Here is a 14,301-nt window from a genome sequence, read left to right as displayed (position 1 = left end):
CTAGCCTTGGGTTCCATGGGACATTGTTATATGCATATAGGGTCAATGCATTTTGCTGGAGCTGGTCCCAGTAGGTTTCTGTCACTTGCATCCAAGTGTCCTAACTTATACAGTTCTCCAGAAATAACCAAAATGATCTCCAACCTACCGAAGCCTCCTTTTTCCTCAGTCAATGCAATGTTGGCACTGTTGCCTCCATATCCATCATGAGTGACCAGGTGAGAAAGACATTGGTAAACACACGTACATGGGGTGGAAATCAGCATTTACGTATAACCTCAACCTCATAATCCTCTTTTAGAAACTTCCCCTGTCCTGGTTTCCCCACAAGGAAGGTATAAAAGGCATTTGCCCAGTAGCCTTCAGTGTTGGTTTACCCGGTAGAAGGGGATAAGAATAATATAGGAGTCAGAGCAGGTATCCGAAAAAAAGACTATAACAAAGTTTCTGACAATAGCCAGAGAGAAAGGACAACTCATTTCAGAGGGAGCTTCAGCATCCAGGAATACAGAACTGAAGTCTTCCTGCAGTCTTTCCGTCGAAAGCCTAACCCTCCCTCCAATCTAACAGAGAGATGATAAAAATAATGTTACTAGCAGCAGCTAACCCTTATTTAGAGTTTACCATGTGCCAGACACCATGCTAAAAACTTTACGTAGATTTGCTCAGTTATCCTTACACCTGCCATGTGAGGAACTGCTATACATGTTAGCTGCAATAGTTCAGAATTTAGGGTCTGAAGTCAGATTGCCTTGGTTCAGTGACTGCAAGGCTTACTTATTGTGTGATCTTGAAAAAGTTACTTAACCTCTCTAAATTTCAGTTTCATCTTGTATAAAATGGATCAAAAGCTTCACCTGTAAAATGGGGGAAATATCTACCTCACAGGGTTAGTGTAAAGTAAATGAGATAATACACTTACATGATGCTTGGTATATATGTATTAAATAAAAATTTGCACTTATTAAAATCCTTACTTTCATTTGAGGAAATAAGAGTTTAAAAAAATTTCCCAAGCTCACCAGCTGCTAAGCCATCTTAATCTAGAGCAAACCTTGCTAACCACTTTCTGTACTGTTTCCCTCACAAGCACTAACAAACTAAACATTCATAGACACTTAATTGTAATGATTTCTCTAAAAGGCACATCTGGTGGGATCACTCTTCTATTAAAACCATTTTTTCAACTTTTCATGGACTTGAAAGTAAACATCTTTGGTCTCAGACGATAGTCCCTCCAAATTCACTTCTTGCCACTTCCTTCCCATATACATATTGAATTATTGGATTTCCCCTACATGCTGTCTCAGCTCTGGGCCCTTTCAAATATTTCTTCCTCTCAACTCTGCATTCCATCCCATATCTTTCTTTAATTTACCTCTTACATCTTCTTTAGGACTTAGTTTAGAAATCACCTTCCACAAAAATCTTCCGTATACTCCCAAAGCTTGGTTAAGAGCCTTTTTCCTTTGTCCTCCTTCACGCCTGTGTTTACCTAGCACTTTACCTAGTAGTTGTTACTCTAACACTTCGTTTTATCAAATTACTTGTTTACTTCTCTGGCTTCCAACCATCTGGACCCTAAGCTCCTTGGACTCGAAGGAACTAGTAATATAACAGTCCCATCCTCAAGAAGGGATAGTACGATTCTTAAGTCTCTCCTCTAAAACAGTTCTGGGGTGGCTCCCACTGCAGATTGCTTTGCCATGTGTTGTTAGGATCCCAACTCTCAATTATTGGTCAAGGATAGAGATGAGTCCCATGGTGGATTAAGCCTCTACTTCTTGGAGGCCACAATGGGAAAAAAAATCCCATAAAACCAAGGAATCTTGCCTTGTAACCATTTCCTCTCTCGGGTATGGAAGACATACATATTAACCAAACAAATACCTAGCTACGTGTAATAAAAACTTTGATAAGTGCTACTGATACCAATCAATATGGGAATTTGCCCAATGTGCTTGGGAGAACCACTTATGACACACTAGAGTTTTAGAGAAAGAATTTATTGCCAAGAGCAAAGCAAGGAGATCAGAAAACTGATGGGCCATAAATTTGTCTCCCCGAACTGGAGAAATTTTCAGTGTTTTATAGCATTTGAAGGCAGGTGGGCTTAGGATATCAAGTTTAGAGGCAGTCTTAATTGCTGAGCATGTGCAGATTGGTTACATGCTTAGTTTACTTGAAGTTTAAGTTTAGGCTACCGTGCATGTCAGGTGGGCCAACTCTGATTAGAACAGCTTTAGTCTTGCAAGATAATTTAGGAATTTGGGGTGGTCAGTTCTAGGCTGACTCATGTTAATCAACCAGGGACCACGTGCAAGGGCACCCCACTTCAGGGTTGCAAAACAAGGTAAGGGGATACAAGCAAGGCCAGAAATGAGTTGTCTTGTTATTGTCCAGCTACCAGGTAAAGGTTATGCAGTTTTAAAACATAGCATCAGCATTAAAGAAACTAGACATCTGGGTTAAGAGTACAGTAAGTTACAACAGTTATAGATATCTGTTTGTGGCTACTTCAGAAGACTAACATCAAGGCTATAATTCAGTGAGCTATCACAGTTATCGGTTTTTTCTTTTGTTTACATTGCAATGTATCAGAAGGTTAGTAATTGCTTAAAATACAGTTCAGTAGACTAAAATAGTTGTTAGTTTTTCATTTACACTACCAAGGAAAAATTCAATGTGCTATAAAAGCTCCTAACAGAGGAACCTGGATAGGAGGTGAGAAGGCAAATTTAGGACTACTTCCCTGAGAAAGTGGCCTATGAGATAAGATTGAAAGATGATACAGGAATTAACTGATTCTGAAAAAAAGGGGGATAAGAATGAGGAGCTTCCTAGACTGGGCTGCAGTGGGAGGCAGGTTGGCTCTTGAAAGAATTCAAAGCATGGCATTGGCGGAGTGTCTCCAGAAGAGAGTACTGGAGAGGTAGGTTGAGGCCACCTGGACATGTTGCAGATCTGAATTTGCCTTATCTTCTGGAGGATACACCTTAACTTCTCAAGACAAATCCTAAGGGAAAGTCCTGGGTATGGAGTTCCAGGATGCTTGAAACAATGAAGTAGGGTCAGGTTGGCATGGGGCAATTCATATAATTCTAGAAGGACTTTTGTTAGTAAAGTCAGGTGCACTTCCCTTTATGGAGACCTGCACCTGGAGTGACTGATTACTGAAAACAGGTCTATAAGCAGATTGTGGTATACAAAAATCATTGCCAAAAGGCTTACAATCTTTCATAGAAATCTCAGAGTCCCAGGAACTTTGAGATAATATGTTAATTGGAAAAAAATTTGGCCTTGTCTTTGCTCCTACCTTACTCCCTACCTTTGCTGGCCCAGAAGCTAGTGGCATAAGGGTGGCTTCCCTTTCTCTTCACCCTTTCTGGAGCTGGTGGAGACTGACTGGAAAGGACGTTCCTGCTCTTCCAAGCCTCTCACCTACCCCTAGTTCCTGATAGGCTCTCAGCCCTCCCACTCTGAACTTGCAGATCTTCCCTTGAATTTGAGGCCCTTGTCTGTCCTCAGGGCTTCAAGTTGTATGTATGTAAATATGTGTGTGATTGTATGGATTTGTTTCTGAAGTGTTGTAGAATTCTACTGATAACTCCCCACCTTCTGCATTTCTACCTGACCGCCATTCTTGAGAAGGAGTTGGATTATGGAATCAGGAAGATTAGGGTACTTCCAGACAAGACAAGATTTATTTCTGAAAGACATACTATCAGGCATGAAACCCAGGGATCTGGAAACTAAGATGCAAGAAAAGACCAGAAGACTGTGTCTTTGAGAGCTTCCAAGTGAAATACTGGATGTAATCCACATTGATCTTGTCACTCTCCAGGCACTCTTCCTTTTCAATTGTATTCGATTTGCAGTTCAGGCTTTGTGCCAGTTTTCCTCCTGTGCCAAAGTGCAAGGAGAAAAGTATCTGGAGAAAAGAGGTCTAGAGTAGGGAGTAGTGGGGTGGTGGAGAGCCTTCAGCTGAACAAATTAGTAATCAAAGAAAGGGGTAATCCGGTTGTCTAGATGGTGGTTCTTGGATCTAAAAAGATAGTAAGAGAAAAGGAAACAAAGTTGGAGACATCTGGAGAAGGTGGCTGTAGTGACAAGCAGAGGAAAGAAAGAAATGATTGTGGGTAAAAATGAAATAAGGGTTACTAGTTTTGAACAGAACCTATTCACTGTGGGGATAAAAACTCAAGCACTTTTATTAACTTTTAAAGGAAATTGGTCAGGAAATTGGTCAGAGTTAATGGTCTATTCATCCTGGTTAATAGATAATAAGTAGCATACGGTCTTTACTTTGTCCTATTCTGAGATTTAAACTCCCAGGGCACCAGAGAGGTGATGCTGGGAATTTAGGAAAGAAACACTCCCTTGAAGAATTCCAAGTTGGACTCAGCAAACATACCCTTTGTTAAGGCTCAAAATGTTAAGCCTCCGGAGGAGTTTCTTGCCCTCCTAAAAGAAGCTTTCAAAATCTGGCTCCATTCCTTCAGTTTCCTGTAGTTTTTCAACCAGGAGAACAGAGGCAAGCATACATTTGAAAAATAATAGATAACTGTCTTTTGCTCATGGAGCCTGCCATGTCCAGCCTGGTCTTCTTGAAGGAACTGAAGGCATCAAGTATCTTCTCAGTTCATGGCTCTGAAATCCTTCCCATTTGATGTGAACCAGTAATGGTCCAGTTTGTTCATCTTTAAAAATAGAAGAATGTTTTTCTTCCCTGGTTATTTTAAAAATTAAAGAAGATAGATTTTATTAGTCTTTTTTTTTTTTTTTTTTTTAATGTCCCTCCAGATAGTAACTGGTTCCTCTCAAGTTTAGAATTTCTGGAAGGCATTAAGCCCTGTAGAATAAGCTATATTGGGTGCATCTAACATTGATGAAAAAGGACAGAAGTACTAATCTCTATTTAGCTGTGGATGGGAGCTCCCATGTTAATTGAAGCCTATGATTTTCTGCTTTTGAAGAGCCTGAGGTGCCAGATGTTGTCTACAGGAGGTGAGGCTTGAGTATAAGGATTGCCAAACAGCACTTCACAGCTCTGTGTTTTAAAAAAAAAGTGTGTGTGCATAGAAAAAAGTCTATAAGGCTCGTTGCGAAGATATGTGGCAGGGATTATCTCTGGATGGTAGAATTACTGGTGATTTTCCCTTATTTGCTTATCTATTTTCTAAGCAAAAATATATTATAATATTAACCACTCTAATATAAAGTATATTAAAGTGAATATTAAACAAAACCCAATATAGTTTTTGAGTTTCAAATTTTATTTTGTTTCTAACTCTCTTGGATAGACAGTTGCCAAAGGACCTGTCAGAGGCTTTTCCAACCACAACAATCTAGTTTTTCATAGAATAGAGTTGTCCTCCAAATCCCAGTTTAAATCTGTATTCCTTTTTCCTCTTTGCTGTCCTGTAGCCTGTGATGTTTTCCACTGCATTCTGCTGTATGGTACAGTAGGAGGACTGAGCTATATGTAGTACATCATGAGTAATAGCTTCATGGATTTTAACTGAAAGTGGCTAGACTGTAATTTGTTTTTGGACAAAGACAAATAGTAGTGGGACTACTAAGAATAAGCACCAGAACCCCAGACAGTGCTGTTGGGGATAAGACGGTTGGGTATGAACCATTCTTTGTTGAAGGTAAGGGTGCCCACTCCTTCACTATGACACCATTGTGAATGCATTTATGCAAGATAGCTCTAGAAAATTATTGCCAAGGGCTGGAAAAATGACAACTATTTGGAGAACTGCTCTTAGTGGGAGCATCACATCTGGTGATCTGAGGCTTGTTCAGGGGTCTTATTAAAATAAGATTAGCATTTTTTGGACAAATAGACTGCCATAAGAAACATGAATATAGACAAGTCTGATGATGGTCAAGCCCAGGGAGCAGAGCCAGGCCTTGGCTTTCTTCACCTAATCACAGATAAGTTTAGGGTTGTAAACCACCACCACCCCACCACTCTGCACCCCTCCCCCCATCTGCCAACTTTAATTCATCAAAGAAGATGGATGATCATGATAGTGCAGTCCACTGGAAGGATAATTTGCCCTGCTGGCTGTGCCCTCTTTGATTTTAATATGAATATTTGATTGGGTCAGTCTTTTGCCTATTATTACTTAATAGGAATAACTATTAAGTAATTGAATAGACCTGTTCAACTTATTCTACCTGGCACCCTCATATTCTCAGTAATAATACAAACTCCAAGAAGACATGGAATGTGTCTTCTTCTTTAGGATCCACATCTTAGCTTGATGGGGGAGCTCTGATCCAGAATTACCCAATAAGTGATTACTGCTTACAGATATGCACAGCTTTGTAAATTGAGAGCGAGAGGAATGGGTGTCTTGGAACTAACCATTGCTATGTAAGAGTCAAATCTTTATTTTTCATAGTAGAACGTCAGTAGATGTTTTCTCAAACTAAAAAAAAAGAAAAAAAATCAAAATAAAAGTATATGCATAATATTTTAAAATATGGATGCAAACATCAAAAGAAATGACTGAAAGAGTTTGTTTTGTTCAAAAAGAGACAAAGAAGGGATATATCAGAGACTAAAGAAAATTTGTTATCTACAGGGGGACATTGGGAATGGGCTGAAAGGGGTGGGGAGGGAGTGATGCTTTCCTGAGTATATCTTTTTGTATAGTTTTGACTTTCAGAACCACGTTAATGTTTTTAAAAATAAAATTAAGTCAACAAGGATGGGGAGAAACTCTAATATTGAATACGAATAGAAATAAATAAACCCAACTGATTTCAAATGAATAACATAACTACACTTGATGGAAAAAAAAAAAGGATTAACAGAAACAATTACTGGACATAGTGATTTTACTGTATATCTTCAATTTTAAGACAAAAAGATCTGCAAACAAATCTTGGAACTCTGTTAGTTTTTCACAGTGATATGAGCATTGCAATTCTGAAACTATTGTATGATTGGGCAAATGAGTAAATATATTCATGGATTCACACTGTTGGAGAAGGGAGATACAAATATGAATTAGAAGAAAAGCCCTGTGGGGTGGAATTGGAATTGCAGATATCAGGATAAACTCATGATTTTTAATAAGCATATACATGGACATACATATTTCTGTGTTCTATCCACTGAAAGGGCCTATTACCAATGGATATACCCTGAGGGCAGAGTTTTTTTTTCCTCAAATATCATTCTCTATTTAAAGAAACCAGGGATCCTTGAAGAAATGGCTGATTCCTGGGCTGGGATAGGGAGAGTAGAGATAAGCCTGGAACATCTTCTTGTGCCAGAAAGCAAAGGAGTGCTCAAAAAAAAATGTTGGGGATATGTCACAGGATCACAGGAGTCATCAAGAAGGGGCTTTCACTGGCTAAACTGGTGACAATTTAGGCATTGAATAATGACAGTAGTGGATTTTAACCAATTGAAATAAGAATTCATGAGACAATGTGGTTAGATAGATAGATTGACGGATAGATAAAGATAGATAGATATAGATAGATGGATAAACGAGAAGAAATAGTCTTCTTTACAGTAGAATGCCATCCAAAAAGTGTAGAAGAAATAATGGAGTTAGAAAATCACCAATTTGTAATCATCATAGTAATAATTTATTTAGGAAAGAGACATGAATAGATGCTAAAATTATTAAATGAAAGTTTGATGACCCATAGGACCTTTATGTAAGTTTAATGTCCCTTTCCCAAAATTGTTAATCGCAAAGGGAAAAGTAGTAAATTTACAGCGGCATCATCTTCATCAAGTGATCAGTGTTCACATCATCAATAATGGGACAAAACACCATGTACCTCCTGACGTGATGCACTGAGAAGTACATGGTATCCTGTTGATATTCCTGTCCCAAAGAAAACAAACAAAAAAATTAAACTGAATCTAATGATGAAACATCAGACAACCCTAAACTGAGGGAACTTCTAAAAAAACAAAAACAAAAACAAAAACAAAAACTGGACTATATGTATCTTTAAAAATGACCACATTGACTGAGAACATCTTCTTGACCAAAAGCGGGAAGCAAAATGAAACAAAATCGTTTCAGTGGCTGAGCAATTTCAAATGGAGTCGAATGGTCACACTGGTGGACATTCTTACGCACTATATAGATAACCCTTTTTAGGATTTAATGTACTGGAATAGCTAGAAGTAAATACCTGAAACTAGCAAACTCTAACCCAGTAGCCTTGACTCTTGAAGACAATTGTATAACAATGTAGCTTACAAGAGGTGACAGTGTGATTGTGAAAACCTTGTGGATTGCATTCCCTTTATCCAGTGTATGCATGGATCAGTAGAAAAATGGGGACAAAAAACTAAATGAAAAATAGGGTGGGGGGGGGAATGATTTGGGTGTTCTTTTTTACTTTTTTTTTTTTTTTATTATTCTTTCTGGTATAAGCAAAATGTTCAAAAATAGATTGGGGTGATGAGTACACAACTGTATGATAGTACTATGAACAGTTGATTGTCCATCATGGATGATTGTATGATATGTGAATATATGTCAATAAAACTAAATTTAATTTTTAAAAAACGACCACATCATGAAAGGCAAAAAAAGCTGAGGACCTCTTCCAAATTAAAAAAGCCTAAGAAGACATGGCAACTAAATGCAATACATGATCCTGAAGTGGCTCCTGAACTGGAAAAGAAATTCCAATAATGGACATTATTTGGACAGTTGGTAAAATTTGAATGTGGACTATAGATTACAAAATAATAATAGAGCAGTGTTAAATTTCCTGGTTTTTATATTTGTATTGTGGTTATGTTAGCTAATCTCCTTGTTCTTAGGAAATACATGCTGAAATATTTAGAGGTAGAGGCATGATGTCTGCAGCTTACTCCCAAATGGTTGAGGAAAAGTGTGTGAGTGTGTGAGAGACAGAATGTGTGTGGGGGTGTGTGTGTGTGTAGAGGAGGAGGGGAGAGACAATGTGGCAAAATATATGCAATTGGGGAAACTAGGTGAAGGAAGGATATAGGAGTTCTTTGTATTATTCTTGCAACTTGTCTGTAAATTTAAAGTTATTTTTAAAAAGTTTTGTTCAGTTTGCTCTGGATCCTTCTCTGACACTTAAAAAAAAGTTTTTCCCTTCTCCCTCCCATTCTCAGTCTTGGGTTCTTATTGGGCAAGAGCTTACATGATCTCCAACTTGATTGGTTAAATGGTGTGGAGATGATAGGTTAGTATCACTTACTATGGGAATGAAATGATAGGGGTACCAACTCTGTTAGCAGTTGAAGAAGAAATGCTTCTGTTCTGTTTTGTCAGAGTCTCTACTCTCAAAGGGGCTGTGATTTGTGATCTGCTCCACCTCCCTTGTCCTAGTGAGGAAGAGAAGCTTTTCAGTCATAGAAATCGTGTCATCATAAAGAGAGAAATTACAAAAGATTGCAAGAGGGATGTGTATCCCCATTGTGTACCAACCCCGTCCATCTAAAAAGGCCAGGCTATGCAAATGTGTGTGGGAACCCTAATATTGATAGATTTATCAAGGTAACCTGGGACCATTTTCTTATTTAAACACTTGGCATTGGACTACCATGTAGTTTAAATTCTTTAATATCCAGAGTAATGCTAGTATGATACAGAAAAGTAGCCCAGCAGCCCAGTCCCCATATCCTTCCTGTACCCCAGTATTTATAGTAGACGTGGAGATCTGTCAAGTGGATATAGGCTTAGGTACAAATTTCACAGTTGCAAGGAGGCAAACAACAGCATGGCCCTCAGAGAACATTCACCATAGGAGCAAGACAGAGGCCGGGAATATTGGCGAAATGCTTTGTTCAACCAAAAATTGTAAGGAAAACAAAGATTCCTAAACAAGCCATCAGATTCACAGCCGAGGAGAAACAAACCACAATGTTAGCAACATTACAGTATTCAATAGTTAACAAGTCAAAGTTGTACATGGTTTACCATAGACAGAGCTTGGGAGCCTGGGGGAAAGCCTAAGATCTGAAGTCAGCCCACCCACTCACCACTTCCCTGTAGTTTATAATTGAATCTGCTCATTTTGAGGACCCCAACAGAGATCCTATTCAAGAGAAGTCTAGTTTCCCTTAGTAGTTTGTGAGATTTGTTTTTCTGTGTCAAAAGTCCTAGGGAGTTGGTAAAACACGTTGTCTCCCAAAGCCAATGATGAAGAAGAAAGCGTAGGCTTCTTAATTTCACACACACACACACACACACACACACACACACACACACACAAATGAACAAAAAGGGCTAAGTCCTAGGCAATTGTGGAGTGTGAAAAGTGTGTTCTCAGCAGCCCCCCAGTTCTGGGTTCTTTTTGTTCAAACTGGTTTCTTCTCTTCTCTACTGTTGACAATAAATATCCTTAAAATAATATTCTCACGGAGAGATTTTCATTTTTGACAGGAATCAAAGCCTTTACGTAAACTGTTTATCTGGAGCTGGTGGAGCAGGTTTGCTCATGAAGTCACACCCTGTTGATTGGTCTGGGAGTCTCTGTTCTGGACAACTGAGCCAATTAACTAATACTCTCTACTTGGCCAGTGTCAACTTGCCCTTCACAAGGGACTCTGCAGCTGCATTGCTCCTAAGATGTTTCATCTCTACCTCAAGTCCCTACAAGGCTGGAAGAGAGGCCTGGGATGACCAGTCTTGTCCTGCCTAGTTTTTACTGCCTGGAAGCCTCCGTGGGATTTCGCGTAAGGAGCTGATTATGCTTTTCAAAGGTGGGTTGTAGCTCTTCTATACTGAGGTCTATACCTAAAACACTTTTACACTTAGCAAATGAGGCTGAAAAAGAACTGGTCTGAATAAAGTAAAATGAAATCTGGAGGTTTTAAAACACAGCCGAGGATGTAATTAGGTTAAATAATGAACTTCTGTCTGACAGGAGTGCATCATTATTAAAATCCTGGTTATATGCTACACTCTTGCTTTCTTTATGGATCTTTTACTAATTTTATGTACTATTTTATATTTTTTATTTCTTTTCAGAATTATCAAAGAAACATTTTAGATCCACTCTGTTTACACACATTAGAAATTGCAATAAAAATTTTTTTTTTTAATTTTGGTGTTCTAATGCATGTTGATAACTTTTATTTTTATGCATGACTATCATCTGTACTTTGATTTTAAAAGTGAGGCTTTCATTTTTAATAATCATAGCCAGCTTACTGGACCCTCAGCTGTACTTTTCTGGGCTTTTCATCTTTGACCATGAATTTGAAGAGATATGTCAGTCATTATCGGGCCTTTATTTGAATGACCTATAAATAAGAAAGCCTCTTTCCTGCTCAGTCCTCACCCTGACTAAAGAGCACTTCTGGCTTGAAGCAGTACAGTAACTTGCTTATATTTGGTTGTAAATTAGGGACCCGGGTGAGTAAAAGCCCTGCAAAAGAGCTCTGGAAGAAGTCCAAGAGTATGCAATGGAACCAAATTTTGTTTTCCACATTTCTGTCTGAGGTTTGCCCTGTGAGGAAATTAGAAAATAAGAACTCTGAAAACAGTTTAAGAGAATTGTGATTAATTAGCCTGGAGGAGTCTTTACCTAGTGATCAGTGCATGAAGAAATGGGTTCAAATGGGCTCAAAATATTCTAAGCAATATTTGTTTCAACAAAAGGAAAAAAGTTACTGGTAGTAAAAACTAAAATAACTGACTGAGGAGACTTGATCATCTTTATTAGCAGAACAGAGGCTGCTCTACAAGACTGGGTAGGTTCAGGTTCCAGTGTCCTCCAGCGCCAGGATGCTTTCTGTGAGGGAGGATGGTTCCCTGGGCTTCAGCATCGAGTCAGTAGGTCCTAGGAATCGGAATTGGTTGTGATGGGGAGGAGCAAGCGCTTCACTCAGATGTAGGGTCAGGAAGAGATAGCACGGTACAGACCACATAATAGCTGAGTAATAAATACTGATCAGTTAATGAAGAAATATATTCTTAGAAGTCACTTGAATATCATTCTTGTTACCAGGTGACACTGACTTACATTCTCCTCTTTCCCAGTGGTATGAGATGATGTCATAGACACATGCATATTGCACAAAACCGTATGACATGTTTCCACAAGGGAAGCCTTCCACCCCTTCCTGCTGTCCCCCACAGCTGGTTAACCCAGGTTCCCTCAGTCCCTGTTTGCTGTGACCCAGGATGCCTCCTCCCATGAAGGGCCATGGGTCTGTCTTTTTTACTTCAATAGCAAACTCCAGTGGCATCAGCAACCTTCGTCATAGACCAGAATCATTCAATATGGCAGCAATTGCTGCAGCTCCTTCTTTGTTGGCAACAGAACTCAAGTCTTCACAAAGTCCTCAAGAACACAGAATGACAGAAGTCTTTTTGAAAATAAACAAGCCCAAGTCAGCTCACTCATCCTCAGGGGAAGTTGACTGAGGTCACTCTTTAGAGGGGAGTTAACTTTTCATGGTAACTTGCTGTTGCCCTGCCAGTACAACTTCTCTTCCACTTTTTTCTTTTTCCATCTGCAGAGAAGCAGCATCTTAAAGGTCTTCCTGAAGGTTCTGTTGCAGAGGGCATAGCAGATGGGGTTGACAGTGCTGTTGACATAGCACAGCCAGTAGCCCAAGTGCCACAGTGTGACCGGGACACACTTTTCGCAGAAGGTGGAAACCAGGACCATGATGTTATAAGGGGTCCATGTGATGATGAAAGCCAGAAGAATGGCACTCAAGGTCTGGGCTGCTTTCCTCTCCTTGACAAGGACCATTCTCTTTCGTTTGGTCATTTGATGGCTGAGGTTGGGATCAAGACCTTTTGTTGAAGGGTCCTTGGACACTGAGAAGGAGCAGGGCATGATTTTCACCTTGTGACAGCCATTGTTGTTCTCCTGGGTTCCGTCAGCTTTTACCACTAATCGGAACTTATAGGCCACACATTTCTGATTCTTGGGTCTATGAGCAGCAGCTGGAGAAAGGAAGTAGTTTTTGGTGTCATAGTCATTTTTCTCAGTTTGAGCTTTCATGAAAGTTTCCTTGGTCTCTTCAGTATTGAATTCTTCCTTTGGGCTTTCCTTGGCCTGACTCTTGTAGACCACTTGGAAGACAGGGTCAGTGGTGGACTTGTCCTCATCCTCTGAGGAAGGGTAGCTGCTACAGGTAGTGAGCTGCTCAGCTTTGGCCCAGTCAGTGTTTGGGCCGGTGGGTTTGGATGACTTCCCAGTTGTGGAGGTGCTCCTGCGGGAGGATGACCAAGAGGCCTGGTTCTTATCTCTCTGGGCTAGGGTGGGCCGAGGGCAGCAAAAGCAAGACCTGAGCAGAGTCTGGTGAGCTGTCTTTCTCTTCTCAGCTTCTGCCACAGAATCAGAGCCCTGGAGGTCAGCCAGGTCCTTAGTTCGCTTCTCTGTTTCCCGGTAGATTCTGCAGTAGAGGATGGTCATGACAGAAACAGGTATGTAGAAGGCAGCAATGGCAGTGCCAAAAGTGATAGTGGGCTCTGAGAGGAATTGGATCTGGCACTCATCAGGGGGCACTGTCCGCTCCCCAACCAAGTATTGCCAGCAGAGGATCGCTGGGGCCCAGAGGATGAAGGAGATCAGCCAAGCCAAGCCAATCATGATGCCAGCCCTCTTTGGAGTACGCTTGGCTCGGTATGTCAGGGGTCTTGTGATGGAAAAGTAACGGTCAAAACTGATCACCAGAAGGTTCATAACAGAAGCATTGCTGGCCACGTAGTCCAGTGCAAGCCACAGGTCACAAGCCAGACTCCCCAGAGCCCAGCGTCCCATGAGGATGTAGGTAGTATACAGGTTCATGGAGAAGACGCCAATGATGAGGTCTGCACAGGCTAAGCTGAGCAGGTAATAGTTGTTAACTGTCTTGAGCTGACTGTTGACTTTGAAAGAGATCATAACCAAGACGTTACCCACGATGGTTATCAGGCTTACCACAGCTGTCACAGATGCTATGGTGATGACTTCCCACAATCCATGGCGTTCCAAAGGCTGGTGATTTACTGGGGTATCATTGACCGTGGTTGTGTTGTGGTAAGATTCCCTTTCCATTCTGGTGCAACAATTTATATTAGGATTAACTCAGGTTCTAGGCTGTTCTTTTTTCTGCTCACCTCTCCTTGGCCAGTACCTGGAAGAGAGGGAAACCCAATATTAGCTTTATTTTACCTTCACAAATTTCTTTCCATCCATTGTTTATATCATTTCTAGCAGATTGTTATGGGTGGTGTCACTTGTATTTAGAGCAAGATGATAGAAATCTCTAAGGATTTGAGGACAATTGTGTAATGGCATCATTCCTCTGTGTTTTGTGGTTATCAGTTCCTG

At 40.2% G+C, this 14,301-nt stretch overlaps 1 protein-coding gene across 1 annotated transcript; it reads right to left on the bottom strand.

The window, feature by feature from the left end:
• Positions 1–11,727: 11,727 nt before the first annotated feature.
• CHRM5 (cholinergic receptor muscarinic 5) lies at positions 11,728–14,030 on the bottom strand. The gene has a single exon (XM_037835441.1). It carries the CDS (start codon positions 14,023–14,025, stop codon positions 12,427–12,429), a length of 1,599 nt encoding a protein of 532 aa, XP_037691369.1. The 5' UTR covers positions 14,026–14,030; the 3' UTR covers positions 11,728–12,426.
• Between the last annotated feature and the right edge of the window lie 271 nt (positions 14,031–14,301).

The sequence above is a fragment of the Choloepus didactylus genome, chromosome 4 (genome assembly GCF_015220235.1).
Source record: "Choloepus didactylus isolate mChoDid1 chromosome 4, mChoDid1.pri, whole genome shotgun sequence".
NCBI lineage: Eukaryota > Metazoa > Chordata > Mammalia > Pilosa > Megalonychidae > Choloepus > Choloepus didactylus.
Note: the sequence above shows the minus strand (reverse complement) of the source record. Positions and strands in the feature narration are given on the sequence as shown.

What these genes read in the sequence shown, in the direction of transcription:
- CHRM5 (XM_037835441.1), bottom strand. Translation starts at nt 14,025, where the DNA reads ATGGAAAGGGAATCTTACCACAACACAACCACGGTCAATGATACCCCA.